The 27858-nt window shown below is 42.5% G+C and overlaps 2 protein-coding genes across 2 annotated transcripts in view; one reads left to right on the forward strand and one right to left on the reverse strand.

Annotated features, from left to right (window-relative positions):
• The first annotated feature begins 3 nt into the window (after positions 1-3).
• Positions 4-1783, forward strand: LOC120057895 (GTPase IMAP family member 4-like). The gene is made up of 2 exons (XM_039006372.1): positions 4-1184; positions 1300-1783. Exons 1-2 carry the CDS (start codon positions 14-16, stop codon positions 1599-1601), a joined length of 1473 nt encoding a protein of 490 aa, XP_038862300.1. The 5' UTR covers positions 4-13; the 3' UTR covers positions 1602-1783.
• Positions 1784-10119: 8336 nt separating this feature from the next.
• LOC120057896 (aryl hydrocarbon receptor-like) overlaps positions 10120-27858 on the reverse strand; it is a 30476-nt gene continuing 12737 nt past the window's right edge. Inside the window, exons 3-11 of the mRNA XM_039006373.1 lie at positions 23857-23972; positions 19944-20033; positions 18662-18797; positions 17628-17764; positions 17121-17323; positions 16704-16813; positions 14447-14588; positions 12401-14102; positions 10120-10269 (exon numbers count right to left, since the gene is read on the reverse strand). Of these exons, the coding sequence (XP_038862301.1) occupies positions 10120-10269; positions 12401-14102; positions 14447-14588; positions 16704-16813; positions 17121-17323; positions 17628-17764; positions 18662-18797; positions 19944-20033; positions 23857-23972 (2786 nt within the window). The remainder of the gene's footprint in view (positions 10270-12400; positions 14103-14446; positions 14589-16703; positions 16814-17120; positions 17324-17627; positions 17765-18661; positions 18798-19943; positions 20034-23856; positions 23973-27858) is intronic.

Genomic DNA, 27858 nt, shown 5'->3' on the forward strand with positions numbered 1-27858 from the left:
TGAACAAAGAATCATGATAGTGGGACCTCGACTGGTTGGGAAGAGCTCATCTGGAAATAGCATCCTGGGTAAGAAAAACTTTGAGGCTGGACACACGACTTCACACAGTGTGAAAAGACAGGGTGACATCACCGTAAGACAAGTCACAGTGGTGGACACACCCGGGTGGCATGGGCGATACTGCACTGAGGACACTCCTGAAATAGTAAGAATTGAGATTACCCAAGGTGCATCTCTTTGTGCTCCCGAGCCGCACGCTGTCCTCGTGGTCGTACGCTGTGACGAAACATTCACAGAGACGGACAGGTCAAGAGCAGAAGAAAAACTGAATCTGATTGGTCGGTCAGTCTGGAGTCAAGCTATAGTGTTGTTCACCTGGGGAGACAAGCTTGGCGACACAGCCATCGAACTTCACATCGAGAGATGGCCTGCCCTTCAGTGGCTTGTTGATAAATGTAGCAACAGGTACCATGTCTTTGATAACACATGCCCGGCTGGAGGCCCTCAGGTCACAGAACTTCTGGAGAAAATTGAGGAGACAGTGGTGGGAAACGATAGTGAACACTGGCTCAAAATGTACTGGGAGCTCAGGGAGAGCAACAAGAAGTTAACAAAAAGCTCTGAGGAGATTGGGAGAAGACTAGAGGAGGAAGAGAGGAAGAATGACAAGCTTAAAAGGATGATTGAAGAGAAAGAGAGGAAAGTAGAGGAAATAGATAAGCGACATGAGAAGAAAGATGGAATGTTGAAAGAGATGGAGCAGAGAAACACAATGAGAGAAAAGGAGATAGAAGACATACGTATGGAGTATGAAAGAGAGAAGGAATCCCTCAAACAAATGTGTGTGGAGAAAGACAGAGCATTGGATCAGATGGAGAGGAAGCATGAAAGAGAAAGTAAAGAACTGAGAGACAAGATAGAAAACCTGGAAAAGAGAAAGTTTGAAAGAGAAGAGGAGTTGAATGCCATGATTGTTGAGATACAGGAGTTACAAGAGAACAAACAAAGGTATGAAATGAAAGAAGTGAAGATATCAATGCTAGAGAACAATGTAGCGGAGTTTAAGCAGCAGAATAAAGTGAGAGAAGACATGATCAACCATGTGAAGATGAAGGAGGATCGAATACAACTACACAGAGTGGAATCTACAGCACCTGCGGACATGGTGGACAACTCTTATCTAAGTGAGTGCGTTAACTGCCTCTATATCAGATCTCATTTAGCTATAAATGTAGTTAAATAAAGTAAAATATGGTTATTGTTAATGCTAAATCATAATGCATGCGCTCTCTTTTACAGAGACTCAAAATAGAAATTTGAGAAAGACACAGATGTTGTCACAGAAGGATGGTGAGAGGCAGAGGGACACAGCAGGACGAGAGCAGAGAGTTGGAGATGAACAGAGAGAAACACCATGGTTGAAGGTTGGGGCAGCAGTACTGGGGGCAGTGGTTGGGGCCATGGCTGGTTCTGTGAGGGCACCACTCAGTGCAGCCACAGGGACTACTATAGGGGCTGCAGCAGGGATTTTGCTAGGGAGTTTGCTGATACAAAAGGAAGAGGCCAGAGAGAATAAAGTGGAGTCTGATTCCCCTGATTAATTAAAAACTTCTTCAGGATTGGTGGGTCCCCAGCAGGACGTTTGAGCTAACGTAGGCTAATGCAATTAGCATGAGGTTGTAAGTAACAAGAACATTTCCCAGGACTTAGACATATCTGAAATTGGCAAAAAGCTTAAATTCTTGTTCATCTAACTGAACTGTCAAATTTACAGTAGCTATTACAGTGAAATAATACCATGCTATTGTTTGAGGAGAGTTGCACAGTTTTGAACATGAAAAGTTATTAATAAGCAAATAAGGCACATTTGGGCAGTCTTGATACAACATTTTGAACAGAAATGCAATGGTTCACTGGATCAGTCTAAAACGTTGCACATACACTGCTGCCATCTAGTGGACAAAATCTAAGTTGAACCTGGGCTGGAATAATACATTATGGCCTTTCTCTTGCATTTCAAAGATGATGGTACAATTCTTTTTTTTTAAACGGTTGGTTTCTTCTTTGTATTGTCTTTTACCAGATCTAATGTGTTATATTCTCCTACATTCCTTTAACATTTCCACAAATGTAAAAGTCTTTCCTTTCAAATGGTACCAAGAATATGCATATCCTTTCTTCAGGGCCTGAGCTACAGGCAGTTAGATTTGTGTATGTCATTTTAGACGAAAATGGGGAAAAAAGGTTCCGATCCTTAAGTTAACCATTGAAACAAGTATTTCGCTACACTTGCATTAACATCTGCTAACCATGTGTATGTGACCAATACAATTTTATTTTATTTGAACAGCTGACCCAGCACACTGTAGAATCTGTTTGAGAAGCAGAATAGTAGTTCTGTAAATAGTTTTAGGGAGACCGGTAAAAGGTAAAAGGAGCAACTAACGTCTTTGCATGAAGGGATAGTTTGCCCAAATTACATATGGTTTCCTAATTACCTTGGGTGACTTTCCAGAACTTTTCATAGTCCGTGGCGCTAAGGTTATCTTTCATGAATTGCCCACGTTTTTCAGATTTTGTTTACCTGATTTGTAGTATACTTTTATGTCTTTTGTATTTATACTGCTGCAATCAATTTACTCTATATTGAGACAGTAAAGAATTCCTGTATCTGAACTTGGTATCTATGAGTATTTATTTCACAGAGGCTTCGGATGCATAGCAATATGTCTGTATTGACCATTATAATGTATAATCATCTATAGAGAATTGTAATGGATGGGGTAGGAATAAAGATGATAATCTCAGTTTCAACTGACTATGTTTTGCGATTGGATATGAAATGAATGGTTGATTCATTTTTACTACTGGGTCTCACTATGACAATTTAACTATCCCACTCCCATTGTAGCGACAGATACCCTTTAATGTATTCAGAAAGACAAACATTATGCTGACTCGGACACCAGTAATTTCGGCCTACTTGAAAATGTTGACATCTCCCACCCCCTGGGGGCTTTGGAGCATTGTACCATTTAGACCATTTAGTTCAGTGCTGATGCTCGCAAAATTAGTCTTCGTAAGCAGTGAGAGCGCACAGGACTCGCATATAACCAATGAGCCTGTGACTGGCTAGAGGGGGTCGTAATCAACCATATACAGCTACATAGGCCTGGCCTCCAGGTATTTGTCCTCCCCCAGAATCCCTCGCTCAGAACTAGTCAGATCGAGATGTGTAACGAGATCCACGTTTCAGTGCAGGAGGAGTGGATGGAGGGAAAGAGGGAAGAAGGGAAGGAACAAGGTATACGGGAGGAGAAAAGAGTGAGCGGAGAAATAGAAAACCGCCAGAGGTCAACTATGATGAAAGGTCACGATGACAAAATATTTATATCAGCAACATCAACACAGCCACAACAACATCGCTGTAATTGAAAACAGAATACGTGAGCAGTTCTGGGAAAACTCAACCCCTCCCAAGGATCGGATTTGCTGACCAAACCTTTGTTTAGAGAAAAGCAGGCTGTTGACCAGGGACTACTATTTCTGCTTTAACTTCTCCTAACCCGTCTGGTGAATAAGATAGCTTGGACCTTAAATATAGGTTAAATACTTTTACATTTTTTATTAACCAAGTTGAATCCTTGCCTAAACTTAACCGATTTGGTCTTTTTGCATTACTGCAGTCATTATTTTGACCAGCTAATGTCATAATTTTGACAAGTCAGGTCACTCCAAGTCATAATTCATCTTTCCAAAATCCAGCTGTTAGACAAATATCAAATATTGCAATGACATGAGATCAAGTTAATTCAATGGTAAATGTCTGTTGAATAATCTCCAGTGACATTGATGTTGCAGTGTTCCATCAGTATATTTGTCGCGGAGTGCGACTGAAACAACGTTTCTTTTCCCATTCACCCATGTTGAAAACCACGTTTTCATTAAGGAAGGCATGCTTATTTAGCTTTTTTTTCTACGAGTTGACTGACAGCGTGCATGTAAATGGATTTCAGTGTGTGTGTTTTTTCTCCGAGTCGCATCTCCCCACAGGCCCGTGATGGAACACAGCTGAGGGTGATTGACCTGCTTATTTCCCTCATGCAGAATGTGAAGTTTCTGACAAATTCTGACAACTGCAGCCACTGTCTATCACGAAAAGCAAGACCAGAGGTAAGAGCCGCTTTGGTTTCTACTGTCACCTCTTATCCTCTATAGGTTCTTGCTATTAATTACCTGTCATTAGGGTGACCAGGAGACACGCACCCATATAATCTGGTCATGGTGGATGTGTTCTCTCGGTTTGCATGGGTGGTGCCCATCAGAAATCAGACTGCTAGTTTCACTGTTAAGGCATAATGGCAGCATGTAATACAGCCCTTCGGATGTCCTGAGCACATTCACTCAGACCGAGGAGCTATGTAATATGCATAAGGAGCAGCTTTTGAGTCAGCCATTGTTGCCGAACTGAGTAAGATGTATGGAGCCACACCCTACTGGCCACAAGGTAATGAGCCAGTAGGAACATTTAACCACACCCTATTGTCCCTTTCAAGTTCACTAGAGGAGGAAGAACAGACCCACTGGGTGTACAAACTCCCTGAGCTGACACATGCTTATAACAACAGTGTTAATCAAATCAAATTGTATTTGTCACATGCACCAAATACAACAGGTGTAGAGCTTACAGTGAAATGCTTACAAAATGACTGCACTAGTCTGTCTCCTTTCTATGTGATGTTTGGCAGGCATGCCTGTCTCCCAGTGGACATGGTAATGGAGACAACCTTACCGACCAGGGGGAACACAAGAAGCTACAGCGGGCCTATGAAACTGTAGCAGAACAAAGACAAGACAGAGACTAATACTGATGCGACAAATGAGCCAAGGTATTGCCTCTACTCCCAGGAGAGAGACACTGAGAAACTTTAGTTGGAAGGCTCAGGGTATGTTTGCCCCAAGATGGAGACTAGAACGCTTTGTAATAGTTGCCTCCTTATTCCCAGTGTACAGAATTAGGCCTGAAGGACAGGAAGGACCAGAACGGACAACTCACAGGAATAATTTGAGAACATGCCCTTACCCTGTTGTGCCGTGGGAGCTGGCGCCGCAGAAGACGCCAGCACCCATGGAACCTCCAGGAGAGGTGCCTGAAAGGGTGCCAGCACCCAGGTCTCAACCTGACCCTCCAGGAGAGGTGCCTGAAAGGGTGCCAGCACCCAGGTCTCAACATGACCCTCCAGGAGAAGTGCATGAAAGGGTGGATCAAACAAACCCTACTCAATAGGGCCGAGGAGAGTCGAGGACAGAGGACCAACAAAGAAGGTCCAGGAGGACCAATCTAAGGGTGATGCCTGCCCGATATTGCAGGTCAGTAAGGTTGGTCGGCACGACAACCCATCACGGAGTGCAACTGAAACTCCTTTTCTTTTCCCATTCAAGTGTGAACCATGTTTTCATAACAAACACATGCTTATTTTACTTTTTTTCTTTGAGTTGATTGACAGCGTGCACGCAAATTGATTGTGTGTGTGTTTTCAGTGTGTGTGTTTTCCAGAGTTGCATCTCCCCCAGGTCCGAAATGAAACACAGCTAAGGCTGATTCACCCGCTTATTGCCCTTGTGCAGAATGTGAAGCGGCGCCGGCCACGATTGGAGTGTCCTCTTTGCAATAGACTCACCTGGCTGTCATTGGTTGGTAGTCCGGCAGTATTTCTGGTACTAGGTTCTCGGTGTGGAGAACGGAGGAACTCGGCGCTCATTCATGGGGTAGTGCCTTGATGGACAATTGATTTTAATTGTTTTTAAACCTTTTAATCTCTGGAGGAGTTTGCTTGTTTTACACAATGTTTTGGATGTCAATGAGAGCAGTAGGCTATATTGCGACTGGACAGGTGCTGTGATAAGAGGGGAGTGAAATCATAGGCGAGTAGGCTACATTCATATTAACCCCAAATTACTCTGTGCCTTGCAAGATTGTCCTTTGGATGTTCTCACGGTCTTTCTGGGACCTCAACTTCTGTCTCCCTGTCTAAGCATGCTCAGTGGTGGCAGAGAAATTGACCCGCTAGTGTGGACGTGTAGATCCTATTGGACACTGTGGACAATATAAGGATTGCGCAATAAGAACATTCTCCCCAACCCGAAGTGGAATCTTAAAGCACCAGGTTCCGGTTTCAGAAGATCCTGATTTTGGGGCGACTCTTAAAGGGCCAGTGGCTCATTTCAGAAAATACTATTTCCCACTTCCCTCAACCACCCTCACCTGAAGATCGAGAAACTCTTGACTACTTGGCAACTCTGTGTGGTCTCTGTCAAGTGGTGAATTGGAGAGATCGAATCTGTGTGCCTTTAGTCCTCTTTTACATTGCTCTTAATCTTCCTTTCTACAGAGGTTCTAGCCCTCTTTTAAACACTAGGTGGCGTAGTACGGCTACAGACTATACTGTGACGTATGCTCCAGCTACGTAGGGCTCCGTTTTTTCCGGCTGGGAATCAATGCCATTAAACATCCCACAATGACACTCTTCATCCGTTGTGAGTGGGAACAGAACAGAACAGGATGTATTTGGGTGATGATTCACTCGTCCCTGGCCCTCAGTCTGCAGGACAGCCAGCTAATTGGGCGGTCATTATCTCAATATATCTGGCTTCCCTTTAGCCAGCCGAGCCTGACAAAGATCATATCTCTAAATGGAGCATTATATCCATAACAATGTCCCTTGGGCACACTTGGTCATGTTGGTTGCTTTTTTTGCCTTGTTATTTTGAAATAGGATGAGATGGGTCATGTCTAAATGTTTCTTATCTTATAGGTCGAGAGCGGAAAGACCCCTCTCCCCTCAGCTAGTCATCATCAGATTCAAAGTGACGTCCACTCCGCCTCTCGTTGGCATATGCCTAAAAGAACCGAAACATATCCCCTTTCAATTGAAAAATAAGACAAGTTGAGGACGTTTCCCTTGGCCATATGTCAGAAAGCCACAGGATGCATGGATTATAATCACTGCACCCCTCTGCTCTTATTATGGGCCTTTTCCTTGTCACTTTCCCTCACATTACCTGTAGGCTATGCACTATACAGTTGCAATGGCACAGTGGTGATGTCAGCATTTTGCTTTGGGTAACACCATCCAATACTATTAAACAGAGTTCCTTAAGTTTGCTGTTTGTTGAGTAGCTTAAGCCCAAGAGAGAGTGAGAGCGAGAGATTCAAATTTTACGTGGTGAAAGTGACAGAGAGGTGGCTTCCGCCCCTAGATGTATATTGTAATGTACACATTGTTCATTTTGTATAGACAAGCTGTTCCTTATGAATTATGAAAGGTTAGGGCATAAGTCCTATGTGATCTCTGTTGCTCAGTCACTAACCTGGGGGAAGGAGTATGATGGAGAGACAGCCTGCTGAAGCGTAACCATGGTGTAAGGACCATCACAATATTGTGACTGCTCCCCCTCCCCCCTCTCTCCCTCTTTCCTTCTCAACCCACACGGCCTGTGTTCCCCTCTGGCGGCCCGCTGGTCACAAAGCATTACGGTAAGCTCTGTGGGCTGAGACGAGGTTGCTCAGTCTGGGTCACTCGACTATTAAGGCTGAAATAGCACCAACAGGAGCCTCCTCAGCTAACCCAAATGTATCTCTTCTCTTTTCAAAAGCCCCAGCCAAGCCATGGGCTATAGAGACTACTGTGCACAGAAAGATTAAACAAACATACAAACAGAAAGCATCAAGCTCAAATACAGTAGTCTGCTTTTTTCACAACGTCGGTGATGTCAAATGCAAAACTTTTATTTTACAAAAATAATTAAAGAGGCCTAGAGCCATCTTTCTAAAATAAAAAGGGTTCTACTCAGCCTTACAATGTCTGGTTTTCGGCCTGGGGTATGATGATGAAAAAAGCAGCCGTGGCCTACTCTGAAATCCCATTAAGAAGCAGAGAGAGAGAGAGCAGTCTAGCCAAAGAAGCAATATGTATCAGTATGGAAGAGAGGACAGTGAACAGGCCATCCCTTTTAAAGCCTGTGTGAATATTTCTAAAGTACTGCTGCGGTAGAGCCGGGGCCAAAGTTCAAACTATCATAAAGAGATACTGTATTTTAGTCTCCCTCTCTGATGTGATTCATGCTATTCATTTAACTCTCCATTGGACAAGGTGCTTGGACCCAAAGACACTTAACATATGCCTTGTTAAAGAAAAATCTAATTTGAACATATTTGTCAAATAATAGTAATATTATTCAAGTTTCAATGTGATTGCAGAAATCCTTTATTTCAAAGGACCAAAGGGATACATTTCAAAGAAGCAAGGGACATGGGTAAAAATGTATCAATTTTCTATCATTATAACATCCGCACCTGCTCCTGTTAGCATGTTAATGTAAATTCAATGTGACTACGTAAAAGACAAAATAAAGTTCTCAAAACATTAAATTCCTTGAGTGTCAGTAGTATGGCACAATTTTGTAATTTCAGAAGAGTGACATGAGAGTAAGTACAGTATATGTACAATCAAAACTGAATCAATACAAGAGTTCAAGCAGCAGTGTGTTTTAAAAATAGTGCTTAAAACAAGTGAAATGACACAGAACCTAATTACATACCTGTATTTCTCAAAACCATTGTTCGTTTTAATGTACAATTTTTTTTATCACATTGTTAATAGGTCACATCAATCATATTATATATATCAAACATTTTCATAGTAAAAAAAGAAAGGGGGAAAGAAACCAAGTTGATTCTGAAAACATGTAACCACTTGTATCACATTTCAACTTAAAACTCAAAATAATAACAATAATAATGATGATAATTATTGTACCAACTACAAGGAAATCTCTTTTCAGCATCTTCATGATGACATAATTCTATTCAGCATTACTTCCCAATCATTTACTATTTACATAAAACATTCAAAATTGTATCCTTCCAGAAGAGACCTTATAATACTCACATTTGGTTTTCAGTGTTTACAAATCTGTCAGTGAACTGTCATTAGATCGTCATCTTAAGACCGGAATAGTTGTTGGAAACCTCTAGATTCTGACAATATACTTCCTCTCTCACCAAGATGTTATACTCTAATGTATTGTATGTTAGAGGACATGAATGACAATTGATGAAAACTTAATTGTTGTAAAATAAATAAATACTGAGGTCAAATGAGTGTCTTCTGCTAGTTCAGTCACAGCCGACTTTAGTATTGGACAAGCTCTAACCCAGAGGTACAAGATGTCAATGACAACATCAAAAGGATAATTCAAGTGAAATAAATATTATTATGACAATTGTATAGAAGTGTATGTGCCTGTGAGGACATCAACCCATCACCTGAAATATAATACTATTTGTTTTTACAAAAAAAAGACAATTATTGTTACAGATTCCCCAACATACATCAGTAACAGCCACCTTAAATATTAAAACTTAAAAATAAAAAAAATGGACCTAAATAACCCTCGTATCTCGACCGACTTCCGTATCAGCATCAGTGGGTGGTTGAAATAAAGTGCAGGATATTCTAGACCAAATTCACATATTCTAAACCTTTTTTTATTTTTTTTACTTGACATCACGTATCTCATTTTCTAAGACAATTCATTACATTACCCATTACAGTAAACTTGAGCATTGACCTTTGCATTTGAAAGTTACATTCCTATTGTATGACAACTCGTAACACTGATGATGATGTCATGTGTCACAAATCATAAAGATGATGGTGCCATTAGCATCTATATATGCTGGGGTAGGTAGTGTCTCCATGACTACCAATTACCATGCTGTACTTCAAATGGGAGGAAAAAGAGAGTACTTTTTTTACATGAAAAACACAGAAACAACAGTTAAAAGACTCATTTACTTCTCTGTGTTATTTTAAAAAACGTAATAAAACTCAACTTTAGCGCTCTGACAGCATTTTATAAACAAAGGACTCAAATGATAATTATGTTATTATAAAACATCAAACAAAACAAAAAGTACTGAAAACAATTAGGCCTACGTCTTGTTTTTGATCCATGTTATCAACTAGTTGTACAGTAAAAGGCTGGTCCAGTGGTAGGATGGGTGGTTGTGACCCTCCTTCAGTCAGTCAGTCAGTGTCCCCTGGTGGTCCCCAGTCAGAGGTAAAAGCCTGAGGACTGGGCATCAGGGAGGCTGGATAAAGTGTCAGGGCAGGGGAGCTGGCCGTTAGAGGGCACCACACCATTCCCATTGGGCAGAACACAGCCTCCTGAGTAGGTCCCGTTACAAATGCAGCCATTTTCCATCTAAGAAAAGAGGAAGAAGAAGAAGAAGACAGGGAAACAATGACGGGAGACTGCATGTCAGCTTGTGAATGGTATATGACCGTTGATGGTTGATTACCATCAGCAGATTAACACATGACATATCTATGACTGCATTGTCACGTATTGGCGATTTAATCAAGAGTTGTTGAAAGATACATTCTCAATATCAAACCATCAAAAATCATACATCTAAAAAATAATTTTTTACCTTACCCAGATTGTGATTAGAAGTTATTCTTGAATTAATTGTGATCGTAATGATTTATCTAAACACAGTGTGGCCATGAATTGCAATTGTCCTGGTGTGAACTATGGATAATCACTGTCACTTCCGACTAATTTGCCTCAAATCTGGGATCACGTACTTGTCAGTTCCCTTTAAAAAGTCTCCATTAATTCAATGCCCGGTCTGAATTGCAGTTCCAGGTGGTCAGTAGGGCATTAGAGAGTGCAGCTTAGGATAACCTACAGTATGTATGTCTCTTTCATGTTGTTGCACTGGCGGTTGTACTATGCCAACTAGAGTCAATGTCCCAGTAGGCCCTGTTATGAATGCTCCAAATGTATCCACTCTCTGTCCATCAGAAACAATGGGACAATCCACTTTGAACTGAAAATGCTGACTGGATTTTTCTACAGGCGTCACTGAAAGCCTGCCGCTGGCCTCTATCCCCACCCCCTCTTTGCCTGAGCCTCTGTGTGTCTTTATTAGGTAATGGTACAGTAGCAGAGCAAATTCGTAGGTCAGGAAAAAAAGGAAAACAACTCATGCTGGCCAGAAGGCCTTTTATCTTAGATTCATACTGGTGACCCTGAACATACACACAGAACAAGTGGCACAAAATGGGTGGTGGTAACTGTTCCTTGACAGATTCCTACTTTCACTCCTCCTCACTCTTGTCAACAATAAGATCATTATTTTGTCCCCACTTCTTTATGATTATTTAACAATAAACTCTCCATTATGATTATGATTATGATCAGTGCACCAGCTGTTGTTTACAAGAGCGCACAACAAAGCCTATTCACCTCAGGAAACTGAAAAGATTTGGCATGAATCCTCAGATCCTCAAAAGGTTCTACAGCTGCGTCATCGATAGCATCCTGAATGGTTGCATCACTGCCTGGTACGGCGCAGCACATCACTGGGGCCAAGCTCCCGCCATCCAGGACCTCTATACTAGGTGGTGTCAGAGGAAGGCCCTAAAAAATTGCCACCCTAGTCATAGACTGTTCTCTCTGCTACCGCACGACAAGCGGTACCGGAGCGCCAAGTCGAGGTCCAAAAGGCTTCTTAACAGGTTCTACCCCCAAGCCATAAGACTCCTGAACAGCTAATCAAAGGGCTACCCAGACCACTCTTTTACACTGCTGCTACTCTCTGTTTATTATCTATGCATAATCACTTTAACTCTACCTACATGTACATATTACCTCAATTACTTCAACTAACCGGTGCCCCCGCACATTGACTCTGTACCGGTACCCCCTTTATATAGCCTTCCTAGTTATTTTACTGCTGTTGTTAAATTATTTGTTACTTTTATTTTCTATGTTTTACTTATCTATTTTTTACTTAAAACTTTTTTTTCTTGTTTTAAGAAACATTGTTGGTTAAGGGCTTGTAAGTAAGCATTTCACTGCAAGGTCTAAACCTGTTGTATTTGGCGCATGTGAGAAATACAATTTGATTTGATTTGAAAATAAACAATGCAAAGCAACTAGGGGGATGATTCAGAACTTTGTCTACCACTGTCCAGCTTTCATGGCCTCTGAGGCCCTCTGTTAGGGACCATTGTCCCAGCTAAAGCCTCTGCTGGATCATGCACTGGTCTTCAAATCAATATGAAGGTTGGGGAAGAGATGTAAAAACTGATGAACCCTTATGCAAATCATCTAGCTCTTAGACAGTGCATATTCAATTAGGAGACCCATAACCCTAGCTTTAACCCTACCATTCACAGTAAAAAAAAGCCATAACCTAACCTTAACCCTAAATGTAACTCATTTCCATCCCTAGCCCTACCATCAACTCTAATGCCACTGTCAGGAGCTCTCACCCAAAGGAATAGAATTAGAATATATTAATATATAATCACTGTGGTCTCACCTTACTGTGGTTGGGGTCATGAGGGATGTCAGAGGTCACCATGCCATAGGCCTCCAGTGAGGGTAGCTGTCTGTAGGACTGTCCAACCCCCAGGATCTGCTCCAGGGTAGCGTTTGGCGGAGGGCACTGCGAGAGGCTGGACAGCACCTGAGCCAAGGGAGGGGGCAGCTGCTCCTGCAGCTGCTCCTGCTGTTGCTTGTGGTTCATCCTCTGGTAGGATGAAACGGCGCCCTCTGTCCCCTGTTGCTCCTCGTTCCCCCCATACGAGCATTCGTTGATGATATAATCCATGCCGGGATTATCAGTCATAGTGAAATCCATACAAGCGTCTACGGTGGTGTGTGTGACTGGGGGTATGTGGCCATTGCTGAGGCAGGGGTTGCTGTTCAGGGTGGTTTCCCCAAGGTGGCTGTAGCTGTAGTCCTGCCACTGCTGTTTACCAGCTGGTTGATGCTCTGTGTGTGTGTTTGGAATGCCATACACTCCGTTGAGATTGGCGTCCGGCTGTTTGGCATGGTACAGAGGGAGCTGGCTCTGGACCATGTCCTGCTGTTGATGCTGCTGGAGGTAGTGTTGTTGCTGGTCGGCTTGCCGCCGGTGAAGATCCCCATCCAACTCTGACGCCATTCCATTGAACAGAGACTGGGGGGTGTGACAGTGGTCAACCGGGACCCCTGTACTGGCTAGAATGTGCTGGGATGTCCATTGTCCATTGTGTATGGGCTGACTCTGCCCCTGGAGTCCATGCACCACGGGATGGGGAAGGTGGTTGTTATGCTGGGCCCAGTCTTGGACCACCATCCCTGGCCGCATACTGAGGTACTGCTGCATCTTCTGGGAGAGCTGAACTATGGGTGCCTGCCCCACTACGGAAGACTTATGGGGAAGGTATTGAGAGTGCACATTGGTGGCAGAAGTGGGATTACTTTCAACAGGTGCCTTTGTTGTTGTTGTCGTCGTTATTGGGGCAGTTGTAGCTGGGATAGTGGAGGGCACCTGGCACCCGTCCTCTGCCGCGTCAGTCTTTGCCTCCAGGGAGTCGTGGATGTAGGAGAGGATTTCGTCGTTGGTCAGCAGGTCATCCAGTGTAGGAACCCGCTCAGGGTCCATCTCCACCTGGATCATCCTTTCGTCCAGCAGCAGCAGCTCCAGGTCCTCGGCGCTCAGCCCCAGGCCCTCCAGAGCCCCAAAAAGCTCCCCATTGGAACAGGCCTCCCCGTTGCCTCTGTCCCCTTCCCCGTCCACCACACCCCCCTGACCCTCCAGGGACAGGGAGTCTAGGGTCGCCAGCAGTGGATCAAAGCTTGACGCCGGCTCTGGAAGACCCGGACCCACTACACCATTGGATGACTCATCCCAGCCCTGGAGCAAAGCAGTGGGGTCGGAGTCAGAGAGGCCGACCCGGTCCCCAAACAGACTGCTGTGGAAGGACAGCTTGGGCTCCAGGGCCGGCTGGCAGACGTACACAGACTTATCCTGACTCATCAGCGCCCCCAAGAGGGAGCCTGGGTCCAGGCCATCCCTGGAGACCCTGTCAGTCCGTCCCTTCTTGGACTTGCTGACGTTATTCTCAGAGCCCTGGGCACCGTCGTTGAAGCGTGCAATTGGGTGGTTAGACTGGTAGAGCAGGGCCTCTCCTGTCGCGAAGGTGAAGGGAAGGTGCATAGATCGTTTACATAGGTGCTCGCCTCCTTCCTCCTCCCTAGATGGACAGAAAATAAACAACACCTGTGAGATTGTCATGGTCAGAATTCACCACTGTTAAAACGGCGTGTTACTGTACTGCTATATGATTGTGTCATGCATGGAAACTGATCTGAAAATGGTCTCACTGAGATCATAAACACACGATAATCCCTTCCTCCATCTGTGTTGTCTGGTGTTCTCGTCACATTAGAAAACACAACTATGTCATAACTGTGTCCCTATAGCTATTAGGACTGTGAATATTTCCTGGCCATATGACCTGACTAGGAAAAACTACTGTTCCCAGATAGTGTGTGTATTTGGGGCTGGATTTGACAGGGCCCAGGGGAGTTCACGTACATCAGAGGCCTCTGCGTGGCGATGATGTAGTCTGGTTTGCCGTTCTTGTAGACCAGCCTGGCGTTGGCCTGGACCCACTTCCAGCAGTTGTCCTTGGTGAGGAGTCTGAACACGGTCAGACCGCTCTCTCCTGTCTTCATCACTGAATCCACAGGACACAGTCTTTTAGAGTGAGGCTTACACATGGTAAGTAGTACATTTTGTCAAAGCTACAGTACTCTGCAGAAGTGACAATGGGTAGAGTTCTACTTCTGTTCTACTTAATGATTCTAAATACATATCTAGCTAGCTATCGTTGCCTTATCGTTGCCTTATCGTTGCCTTAAGATTGTGCTCTAGCAAGGAGCAATGGTTGGTAGATTTATTTGTTTAAGAAACGAATCTAGGAAAAATTCCAATGTGACGGCAGAGTAGGTAGCTAGATAAGCTAGGTAGTCCCTGTAATATTTCTACGTAATTGTGGGGCTGTGTTGATAGCTATAGTGCCTTCAGAAATGATTCACACCGCTTGCCTTTTTCCACATTTTGTTGTGTTACAGCCTGATTTTAAAATGGATTACATTTTGATTTTGTGTCACTGGCCTACACACAAAACCACACAATGTAAAATAGGACATTTTTTGAAATGTTTACAAATTAATAAAAAAAGCAAAGCTGAAATGTCAATACGTATTCAACCCCTTTGTTATGGCAAGCCTAAATAAGTTCAGGAGTAAAAATGTGCCTAACCAGTCACATAATCATTTGCATTGACTCACTCTGTGTGCAATAATAGTGTTTAAAATAATTTTAATGACTACCTAATCTCTGTACCCGACACATACAATTGTCTGTAAGGTCCCTCAGTCGAGCAGTGAATTTCAAACACAGATTCAACCACAAAGACCAGGGAGGTTTTCCAATGCCTCGCAAAGAAGGGTACCTATTGGTAGATGGGTAAAAAAAAAAAAGCAGACACTGATTATCCGTTTGAGCATGGTGAAGATATTAATTACACTTTGGATGTTTTAACAATACACCCAGTCACTACAAAGATACAGGCATCCTTCCTAACTTAGTTGCCGGAGAGGAAGGAAACCGCTCAGGAATTTCACGATGAGGCCAATGGTGAGTTTAAAACAGTTACAGAATTGAATGGCTGTGAGGAGAAAACTGAGGATGGATTAACAACATTGTAGTTACTACACAATACTAATCTAATTGACAGAGTGAAAAGAAGGAAGCTTGTACAGAATAAAAATAAAGCATCCTGTTGGCAATAAGGCACTAAAGAAAACTGCAAAACATGGGGTAACCCATGTTCTGAATACAAAATGTTATGCTTGGGGCAAATCCAACACAGAACATCACTGAGTACTACTCTTCATATTTTCAAGCATGATGGTGGCTGCGTCGTGTTATGGGTATGCTTGTCATCAACAAGGACAAGGGAGTTTTTTTTTTTATAAAAAGAAACAGAATAAGGCTAAGCACAGGCAAAATCCTAGAGGAAAACCTAGTTCAGTCTGCTTTCCAACAGACACTGGGAGACAAATTCACCTTTCAGCAGGACAATAACCTAACACACAAGGCCAAATATACACTGGAGTTGTTTAACAAGATGACATTGAATGTTCCTGAGTGGCCTAGTTACAGTTTTGACTTAAATCGGCTTGAAAATCTATGGCAAGACTTGTAAATGGCTGTCTATGATAAACAACCAATTTGACAAGAGCTTGAAGAATTTTAAAAAGAATAATGTGCTAATATTGTACTGTCTAGGTGTACAAAGCTCTTAGAGACTTACCCAGAAAGACTGTCAAAGGTGATTATAATATGTATGGTTGAATACTTTTTGTCTTCCACTGACATTACAGAGTATTTTGTGTAGATCGTTGACAAAAAATTACAATTAAATAGATTTTATCCCAGCTTGTAACAGAACAAAATGTGGAAAAGGTCAAGGGGTATGAATACGTTCTGAAGGCACTGTATATGGATCATTGCTGGTACTCTGCTCATGTAGTGGATTTGTGGGCCTATCCTATCGGCTCTGCAGCTTTGCTCAATCTGCTCCGTAATCTACTGGGATTACTTGGGAAAGCTGTCCGAACTCTGTGACCACCATCTTTGACCTGGTCAGACCCGGCCTCACTGATGTTTGTGGACAGAAACAATTCAACCCAATCCAAATAAATACTCCCATGTTTGTATTTTTTCAAAGCTTGGACCCCTAAATAACCTGATGATAGGTAGACGTAATAGACGTGAGGCTTACTTCGGACATGGTTCTCAGCGCAGTACAACATATCCGCTGCATGGATAAACTGATAGCCGGAACCTCGCACCCGAAGTTCAGCTTCAGTATACCCAAGCACAATTTTCCCCCTGCAAAAAGACAAAGGATAATGTCAATAAACATGATTTCACTTCATATGATAACAAGTGCTACATTACAATAGCATTATGACTGTGACAAATGACAGTCTATTCAGTACTATTGTAAATCAGTCCAGTTATTGGTCCCATGTGGCTCAGTTGGTAGAGCATGATGCTTGCAACGCCAGGATTGTGGGTTCGATTCCCACAGGAAACCAGTATGAAAATGTACGCTCTGGGTAAGATGTAAATGTATTTCAATGATTGCAACTGCCACAACATCAGCATGATAATGAGCAAGTCAAAGTGAGCGTACTTTGCGTCACATGCCATGGGGGTGAAGTCCAGCTTGTGTTTGGTTCTGAAGATCATGTTCTTGGTCCTGATCTCCAGGATGGAGGGGGGCTGGAGGGGCGTAGCGATGGCAAACAGGGCCAGCTGGGGGGGCGCCTTGCTCCCGTTATCCTGGCGCTGGTTCTGACCATGCAGGAACTTCAGCCTGCCTTGCAGACTTAGGGCCTGGCAGGGTGGGAGAATGCAAACATTTGTTTAAGACATTATGTATATTTTCGTCTTCGATTGTCCGTGTGTTTGATTCTCTGTCCAAAGCCCATCTGACAATATGTTTAATTGAATCTGATGTCCATATTAATCCATCAAAATCGCATTGCAATGTATTAACATGTCACACTAACTCAACGTGAGCTTGACTCTGGGTGAGCCTAAAAGACTGTTAGACACACATTATTCGGCGATTGAAGGCATTTGGTTGGGGTGAGGGGTGTTCGGTCGGGCTGATGGCTGGGGTGTCAATAACACCTACCAGGAAGCCAGAGGAATTGTCCAGGAGGCATCGGAAGCGACACACAAAGTTCCTCTCCAGGAAGGAGGAGTTCTCTGGGGGGAGCTGCTCAGGGTTATAGGTCACAGTGGCAGTAGTGCTGCTGTCCGGCTCCGCATCTGTGGGTCAGAAGATATGACATGTTCAGACCAGGCTTTACCATCAAAATTCTCTAACCACCTATTTCACTATACTTGAAAATGATCCTCAAGATTACAGTATACAGTTCAGTCATACAGTAGAAACAGAACAAATCTGTGCCACTTCTCTAAAATGGTAATACAAACAGTTGAGGTAATCACTGATAAAACTGCTTATTCATCTCATTAAATAATTATTATTTTTATGTTCGTAAAGGAATTCATCAACACAAAAAGCTAAAAATGAGTAACAACATTGTTGACTGAGTGTTGACATGAATGGTTGGGCTCGGAAGAAAAGCTGATGTGAGGTGTCTGGCTAGGGTGTCTGCTGAGGGATGTGTGTCATGATGACATTTTAAACAAAGCCTTATTCAATATCTCTCAGCACATTGTAACTGCTAACTGTGCTGCTTTTGTCCTGTTCTGTTCTGTGTGTGGCCTCTCTCTGGAGTAATTATTGACCCGACTGTGGTCCTCTTCTTCCAGCTCTGTTGAAAATACACTTATGTAATTAGCCCGAGAGGCTAATGTAGTCTCAGCACGCCATGTGACAGCTTCCTCTCTACCAGAAGGAAAACCTTGCAACACTACCCCTAGTGGAGAGGTAGTTCGGTGCAGAGGCCTGAGCCTTTCTCTAAAAAAATTTGCAAAAAGGATTGAAAACCCATGCTCAAAGGTTTTAGATGTTTAGGAGTAGTTATTAGTTATAGATGTTTACAAGGTGTTAAAACGGCATTTGTAATGCATTATGAAGAGGGTATTCATAGGAAATTCTACCAAAAGTTCTGCATTAATTTCTGTTTGAATATCCCTAAAAATGGTTTCATAGATGGAGGTGGTGTTTCAGGGTCTAACATTGAGGCACGAGATCACCTGAGGGGGTCTCTCCCAGTGGGGTCACAGGGGCCACGATGTCAGGTGGGTTGAGGGCCCAGTGGAGGTTACTCCTCAGCTCCTGCTGGTCCTCAGTATGAACCAACTCATACACACTCTGGTGCATAACATCAGTCTGTGGAAGGAGAGAGAGGCAGGAGGGAGAGGGAGTGAGAGAAGGAAGGAAGGAAGGAGGGGGTAGGGAGACAAAGATTGGTAGATTATATAGAGACAAACAAAATAAAGGTTTTGGAAATATACATAATATAAAGATAGTTAAAAATAAAGATTATGGAAAGCATGCACAATACAGACACACACAAAATCTACATTATTGAGGGCATCCTTATGCAAATTACATTGAGGGAACTTCGGACACTATACTGCTAAACTGAAGGAGTGATGTTATGGGAACATCGCTATAGTGAAAGAGTCTGGGATATACTGTATCTCCAAGAGTGTGTTGAATTCCCAGTGTCTCAGTGTGTACTGAACTTCTCCAGGGTCTGAATTTCATACAGTAGGCTGCATAATGTGTGAGAATTGTTTTAATCCTTCGTGCCTCTACTATCCCTCCATCCCCCTCCATCCTCCCATCCATCTCTTCAGCGTCTGTGGCGCTGTCGTGCTGGCTAGTGCTGCTGCCCACTGCCCACTACCATGGCTGGTGGTTTCTTTCCACTAAAGGTCATGCTATTAATAGACTGGTCTCTCCCAGTTTCTCTCTGTGGACCTGCTGAGCAGAATAAGACTACACACTGAGCAGGCAGGGGCCACAGCCCAGACAACGGCCCCTGACAAATCGCAGCAGACACCGCACGCAACACCCAACCCCAAACCACAACCATAACGCCAATTAATATTATGTTCATTTAACCAGGTTTATACAGGTTAGTCTCATTGAGATAAAATCTATTTTGCAAGACCATAGCATCTATAGGCAACTGTCTCTACACGGAAAACCTCTACAGTTCTACAGGGTAACATTGGATGTCCGTATTGCATGTAATTAATGATCAAAACCTCGATCAGAGATGACCAGGTGTCGATGGAGGATTATGTGTTAACGTTTGCAAACATGCATGCCAATGCTGCACTGGGGTAACCCAGCTGTAGAATGAATGCTATTATTCAGTCAAGACCACAAAGATGATCAAGCTGCCTCACCAGATGCCTGCTTGTCCATTATGAATGAGCTGAGGCACAGAACAACCTGTTCATGTTTTAGGGATATAACCTTCACTGGGCTACGGAAAGGGAGGGGGGACAATCTGTACGGTACCTGGTGGAAGCCCAGGTAATCCTGGATGGTGTGAGAGGAGTAAAAAATGGTCCCATCATTAGTGACCACCAGGATGAAGCCGTTCAGAGCCTGTAGGTCAAACATGCATGAGATGAGGAAAGATTGTTAGACAACACAATGCTCACTTATTAAACTTCTGTTAGGCTTAGTCCTCCTTTCTTAGTCCTTCCTTAGTCCTCTCATATCTCCGGGTTCTGTTAGAACATGCATCTCATTCAGAATTTTGCTGTGTGTTTTGATTATTTTAGCCAAAATGTCACTGTAGTGGTGGTCATGCAGATGTAGGATTTTCATTTGATCACTTTTTTGTTGCTGATAATTTTGTAGCACCGCAGGAAATGCAGATGACCTTTGTGATTTACATAAATTCACTGAAAACACACACTAACACACAATTATATTAACGTTATTGCACTTTTCATGAAGCCTACTTTTGGCCAGCTAATAGCCTAACCACCCATCAAGCAACATTATGGACTAAAATTTCAAATCCTTTTGCTGCAGGATTATTTTGCTGTGACAACATAGGTCAAATTATGATCCCACATTTGTATGTATCCTACAGTGAGATTGTTGCACTCTAAACCCTAAGAGAGGATGAGGTGTTGTCAGTGTACTGTATGCAAGACAGGGTTGTTCTGAACTAGAGGTAATCAAATAATATCAGGAATAAGAGATTAGTCACTCATTTGTTTTATCCCAAACGGGAACAGCTGCTCCCATGTTTCCACCCCACTAACCACACACACTCCCTTGCCCTCACACACAAGAACATTTAGTAAACAGACTTACAAACAGGCATATAACCATATTTACCTTATTAAAACAAAACAGACATTAGCATGTTCATCCATCACCTGATCTGCTAACACACACACACACACGCACACACACACACACACACACACACACACACACACACACACACACACACACACACACACACACACACACACACACACACACACACACACACACACACACACACACACACACACACACACACACACACACACACTAACACTCGCTGACATGAACAAACTCATATACGGACAGTGCAATGGGTGCAAACACAGAAAATGCACTCAGTCTTCCCAGGGGCTGAGCCATGACTAAAGTATGGCGATGTCATGTTGCTCTTTCACTAATAATCAGTGATTCACCCCAATTATCTGCACCAGATCCTCTGTGTGTAAGCACTGCAGTCCAGCAAAACACAAACATCATCATGTCAGCTTGAATGGTTTAAGCAACACTTCATTACAGTATTGCACATTTGTAAGGCTAAATAGATGGTAATTTCAATGAAGAAAAATTGTGTGACTTGCTTCAACTCTTTAAAAGTATTTTTGTGGTAATTGAAGAAGTGAAATATATTAAAATATCTGGTCTCATTATTTTGATAGACTACTACAACAACCTTATTACTTTGGATACACTCAGACTACTACACTTTTGCTCGCGAGGAATTAGAAAAGTTTTAGCCTATCATTTGGTGAGAGAAATATGATGGTGCATCTTGTGGAAGAAATTTAGAATTGTGTTAGTGTTGAAAAATTGAGGCTGGTGTAGTAGAGGGAGTGACTGTTTTATAAATAGTGGATAGTATCCTTCAGTGGGAGACTAAGTAGAGGTAAGTAGCCCAGAGGTGCTAGCAGTTGTACATTGCAGTAGTAATACTGAATGTTTAAGATAGGTAGGTCATGGGTTAGCATTAATAAGTGGGGTTGTTATTGTAGTTTGGTTAGTGAGTGTGGGGGCTGGGGTGAACTGCATGGCATGAGAAGTCATGAGAATTTGTAATAATAGGGCCTTTAGAAAGTATAAATGTAATCAAAAAGTTGTATGCAAACACATTGGTGCTGACCAGTCTGCAGGTTTTATAGTTTGAATGGCATTTCTTACTTAAACGGTGTAAGAGGAGTAGCGTTGCAAAGAATAACTACAATAAAAAGTCTGAAAAAAGTGGTACATTATTTAAAGAGTGTCTGCTTTCGCAAGCCACACTAAACAGATAATACAGCTATTAAACATTTGCTGTTGTAGCTGGTATGTTGAATTATCAAAAAGAGAGTGATTTTCTGAAAAGAAAGTTACAAGAGTCCAAGTCCGATTCGCCACTGGTCAAGTCCGAGGTGGGTCACGAGTCATAAATATTGTGACGTAAGTCTGAGTCAAGTCAGAGTCCTGGACTCGAGTACTAAAACACTGCATTGAAGTGAGTATTTAATGTCCTTGAACTCTTGCAATTAGAGAACCACAATTTGTGAAAGCTAGATTGTAGACTTCCTGGTTGAGCAGAATAGAGATCACATCTCCAATGGGTCTCCATTTGAGCATGCTTGTACCGTATGAACACTTACAGTATCTGCCAGCATTCTGCAGAACTACTTTCCCACTTGGCGGTAGTGTTAGGCTTCTGGGGGACTACTTTTAGTATAAGAGGTTGAAAACAGGCTGTCCTCAGTCTGTCTATTTTCAACAATGACAGTGAAGGGTGAAAACTCAATTAATCTGTTTTGCCTCTCTTTTCCTCCTCCTCTCCTGCTGTAAATAATGAATGACCTCACAGCTCCTCTATAATTCACTACCAAGTGTCTGACGTTGAACTACAGAGAAGAAAATGAGGAGAGAGAAAATCAGACATGGTCAGAAATAGCCCTCTTCACCGCTCACCTTCTCTGCTTCTTCCCCTAACCTTTTCTTCCTGTCTCCCAGTCTTTTACAATGTCCCATGGCCGTTATCTCAATCTGAATAAAAGATTCCATCTTGACTAATTCCTCCTCCCCAGAATGAGCTTTCATGCTTCACTAACACATTGGAGAGATGTAGGTTTATCATAATAATGAAACTTTGTTCATAGAACAGGGATGGCTGGCAGACTGTTTCCTCTGCTGTACTCTGGAATTCCACTGTGCTGCACATAGAGGGGAACTGGACTGGAAAATCAATGACTCTGGCGTATCCAAAAGAGATTTGGCAGCCAACTAGCTCACTCTCCACTCAATAACACATATAGAGAAACAAAATTAAAATAGCTCCCTAGAGTTGGAATTTTAAAGTAAATGAAACGACAATGAATACTAGAATGACAAATTGTGGTGTAGCGTATTAGTGTATTCTGGAGCCTTGGGAATTAATTAGCAGATGTACATTTCCGTCATTTAGCAGACACTCTTATCCAGAGCGACTAGGGTTAAATGCCTTGTCAAGGGTACATGGACATATTTTTAACTAGTCCGCTCTGGGATTTGAGCCAGCGACCATTCAGTTACTGGCCCAAAACATTCTAACTGCCTAGGCTACCTGCCCTGTTACATGTTGTATTAAAGACAAAGTGCTGGCTAATGAGTTATGAGGTTTATCCGACATTTCATCAATGGATATTAAGCCTTGTAGTTCCCAAAAGAGGAGAGTGTTTTTTTTTTTTTTTTTTTTAAGATTCCACATTTTGATGTTTATTATTTTTGAAAAGGAGATGTTTTCTCAAGTGCTTTGGTGCCTATCTTGCAAAAATATCCAAAGGGGCATGTTAAGCCACACGGTTAGCCGACTCAGCTGACTCCAAGTGGCACTCACACATTTCATATGGGAGCCTCAGACAGACATAGACAGGAGCAGACATATTGACTGATACGCTATATCCCTGAGTCCCTGTCTCTGCCTCCCTGCACAAACTGATTTGCAACGCGGTCCAGACTCACTCACACACACACACACACACACACACACACACACACACACACACACACACACACACACACACACACACACACACACACACACACACACACACACACACACACACACACACACACACACACACACAGAGCGATTCAGCTGGCAGTGAAGTCAGCTGAAGTTAGGCCATGACGAGCCCTTAGCGCTGACCTGCAGCAAGAGTTCGCCTTCAGGCAGCCAACTATCGGCCAATCCCGTGGCTTTGCTGTTGTCATCGCTACCACCATTGGCCAGCTCTCCGTTGCAAGCACAGTTCTTCAGGGCTACTGCAGAGAGAGTGTGAGAGAGAGAGAGAGAGAGAGAGAGAGAGAGAGAAAGAGAGAGAGAGAGAGAGAGGGAGAGAGAGAGAGGGTGACAGGCGTTAGTCCTGTAATAATGTTTACAAAGCACTGCTGTGAATGTCAGAATGCTTTATGTTTAGTACACTAACCACACTGTACGCACGACAGGATCCCAGCTCATAAAAGTTTCCTCAAATAGCATCTTAAAAATTACTATCCAGACCTTTTATCTTTGTCTAACCTGGTGACATCATAATGGCTTGGGAACCAACACATCAGCACGTTCATGGTTGAACAAAAGAATGGGAGGTCATCCCAGCGTTCTAAACAGACTGTGATGCTTTGAGAGTTCTCACTGATTTTTCACACATTTGTTTGTTGTCATTCACCTTAAGACTCATAGTGTATGGTGTCAAAAAAATATTAAATCACTGGTCTGTTGTAAAAGTAGTCTTCAGTAGCAACACACAGCAATAGTCTTTGGAAAATTCTGTCGTCCAACAGCGGAGAGTGAAATGAAAAAATTAAATACAAATTGAAACATCTTTGACACGCAATGATATTCAACAAACACAGTGACACGTCATTTATTGTGCATACCGTAGCCTACTGTCTATGGCTGAATTAAGAGAAAACAGCATTGCTGGAGAAGCAGCACTCAGAGGGAGAGTGAGAGAGACACATTAATGCTGCATCAGAGTGAAATAAGGTGACAACTCCTTCGGGCGTCACTGTATTTGCACTTTTCTTTCTCTGTTCGCTGAGCTCTATCCCCCTCTCCCCTCCTCCCTCTCCCATGCTCCTTCTTTCTACTTTACCTTACCCACCCTCCCTCAATTCATCCAAGAATCGTCTCTGAAAATTCATCTCATTCCACTAGAGGGAGTCCTCTAGTCCAGGGGTTCTTAAACTTTTTCAGCCTGGGACCCAAATGAGAAATTCTATGTTTTCCTGGGGCCCAAAATAATTTAAATATGCGTAAATATTGGTTCATTTCATTAACCTTATGCCTAAAACAAATGGAATATAGATAAAAACAAAGACACAATGAAATGAAATAGCCATATGAATAGCTATTCATGTATATTGTTCCCCATTAATAACAGTCTTACATATCTGTCTAGGTTGGAACTGTTGCTGTTAAAATACAATAAATAACTTTAATTCTGAACTGGAATAAACTGATTGATCACATCACACAGATGTATAACAGAACACCACCAGGGAACAAAGATTGTCTTAGGGTCATTTTTGACCCGGCAGATATTAAATAATTTACACACCACAAAAACCAAACACACACACACACACACACACACACACACACACACACACACACACACACACACACACACACACACACACACACACACACACACACACACACACACACACACACACACACAGGCTCAGTAACAGTACAGATGAAACATGATCAGGCTTACTGTAGAAAGTAATGTTGAAAAAAAGTCTAAATTGGAACTGTTGCTGTTAAAATACAATAACTATTTGTTTATTCTGAACTGGAATAAGCTGATAGATCAAATCGCACAGGTTGACGTTTTCAACAAGCATGTCTATTCTAGACTCAGGTAATGACAGTGTAAGACGGAGGTCATGCTCAGCCTTGAAACTGTTTCTGTACTTGTTTTTTAAGTATGCCAGAGTTGACAACCCTGACTCGCATAGGTATGTGGTGCCAAACTTGACCAGAACATCTACTCATTTCTCAGTCAGGCAGGAGACCACTTCCTGCTGTAGATGAACAACCCAGAACTGTGTGAGTGTTTGCCTCAAAAAGCATCTTGCTTCAATCAGTTTATTCCAGTTCAGAATAAAAATGAGGACTTGTATTTTAACTGCAACAGTTCCAATCTAGATTTGTTTGCAATAATACATTCTACAGTAATATGTACAGTAGGCCTGATCATTTTTCATCTTAATCTGTATTTACTGTTACTTATGGTTGCACCATCAGTAGCTTGCTGGATTGCTTTGGCTAACGTTAGCTATTAACTGTGTACAAGGCCAGGGGATTGTTTGAAAGAGAAACTCACATCTACTAGTATGAGAGATAGTACTCCCTTATTTCGCTTACCATCACCTGTTATAAAATGACAACAATGCCTTGCTAGCTGACTTACTTTTCCACTGTTGAAGCACTGTTTCCTGAAGCATTCTTCCCTGTTCTGCAAGAACTCCCTAGGTTTACCCTCATGCTGTGGATGTTTGGACAGGACAGTGTCGTTTTATTAATTTGTTCGTATTGAGACTCATTACTAAGCACTTCCCCGCACAAAACACATCGTGGGCGCTCCTCGTTATTTCTCAAAATTTGTATGAAACCAAGAGAGAGAAACTAATCGCTGTATTTGCGTTTCATGACAACTGAGCTCAGTCAGAACTTCTGGCTAGCTTGAGTCCATTTGATGACAGTTGTAAGTGATGGCGAGTGGGAATGACAAGTCAGTGACTGACAGCGCATCATCTGCTGCTGAACGACAGCGCTGCAGCGTGTGGGTCGCAGAATGATCTTCAAGAAAACTGCAGAAAAACATATCCGGTAAACCACGAAGCACACGGGCATCTCCCACTTGCGCAGCTGCCAAACTGAGCAGAGAACGCTGCTAAACAGAGAACGCACTGAACAGTGAGCGCAGTTGCACTTGGCCAAATCAATTCCAGTAATCAATTATATAATTATACATTTACTCTGACACGTTGCGACCCACCAGTAACAGGTCCGCGACCGACACATCATTTAAGGAGAAGTGTATCTAAAGTTCCACGTATAACACTTGTATTTTCATCAACATTTATAATGAGTATTTCTGTAAATTGATGTGGCTCTCTGCAAAATCACCGGATGTTTTTGGAACTACTGAACATAACGCGCCAATGTAAACTGAGATTTTTTTATATAAATATGAACTTTATCGAACAAAACATACATGTATTGTGTAACATGAAGTCCTATGAGTGTCATCTGATGAAGATCATCAAAGGTTAGAGATTAATTCTATCTCTATTTCTGATTTTTGTGACTCCTCTCTTTGGCTGGAAAAATGGCTGTGTTTTTCTGTGACTTGGCTCTCTCTGATCTAACATAATCGTTTGTGGTGCTTTCGCCGAAAAGCCTATTTGAAATCGGACACTGTGGTGGGATTAACAAAAAGTGTATCTTTAAAATGGTGTGACATATTTGTATGCTTGAGGAATTTTAATTATGAGATTTCTGTTGTTTGAATTTGGCGCCCTGCACTTTCACTGGCTGTTGTCATATCGATCCCGTTAACGGGATCTCAGCCATAAGAAGTTTTAAGAAAGGATGCTCTAGTCACCTCGGGAAACAGATTATAGAGAATTATGTAATAGACTCACATACTTTATTTTCATTTCAACCATTTGATGGCTATGATGTACTAAGTGCTTAGCTAAAGATGTAGGGGCTGATTCACTTAATCCCTTTTTACTGCAGCTCTCTGCCCCACTTATTGCAGAACCGTTGACCTATGTCTTTAATTTGACAATTGTTTCTGGTGTTATCCCTAAGATCTGGAAAGTGGCACATGTCCTCCTCTTACATAACGGAGGACATCCTTCTGACCTAGATAACTACCGTCAAATCTCAAAATGATCTTGCCTTTCCAAAGATTTTGAATCCCTGGCCCAGAACTTTTTAAACTTCTCACTCCATTCTTAATGTGCACCAATCCGGTTTTAGACCTGGACAAAGCGCTGTTTCAGCTGCTACGCTTGTTTTTAGATGATGTGTTAAATTGCTTAGATCATAAAAATCACTGTGCTGCCTTGTTTATTATATACCTACCCAAGGCCTTTGACACTGTTGACCATCACACTCTCATTCAAA

Source organism: Salvelinus namaycush, chromosome 13, assembly GCF_016432855.1.
Source record: "Salvelinus namaycush isolate Seneca chromosome 13, SaNama_1.0, whole genome shotgun sequence".
Taxonomy (NCBI): domain Eukaryota; kingdom Metazoa; phylum Chordata; class Actinopteri; order Salmoniformes; family Salmonidae; genus Salvelinus; species Salvelinus namaycush.

What these genes read in the sequence shown, in the direction of transcription:
- LOC120057895 (XM_039006372.1), top strand. Translation starts at nt 14, where the DNA reads ATGATAGTGGGACCTCGACTGGTTGGGAAGAGCTCATCTGGAAATAGC. An exon ending in GGTGGACAACTCTTATCTAA is followed by an intron (nt 1,185 to 1,299) that starts GTGAGTGCGTTA and finishes TCTCTTTTACAG; the next exon opens with AGACTCAAAATAGAAATTTG.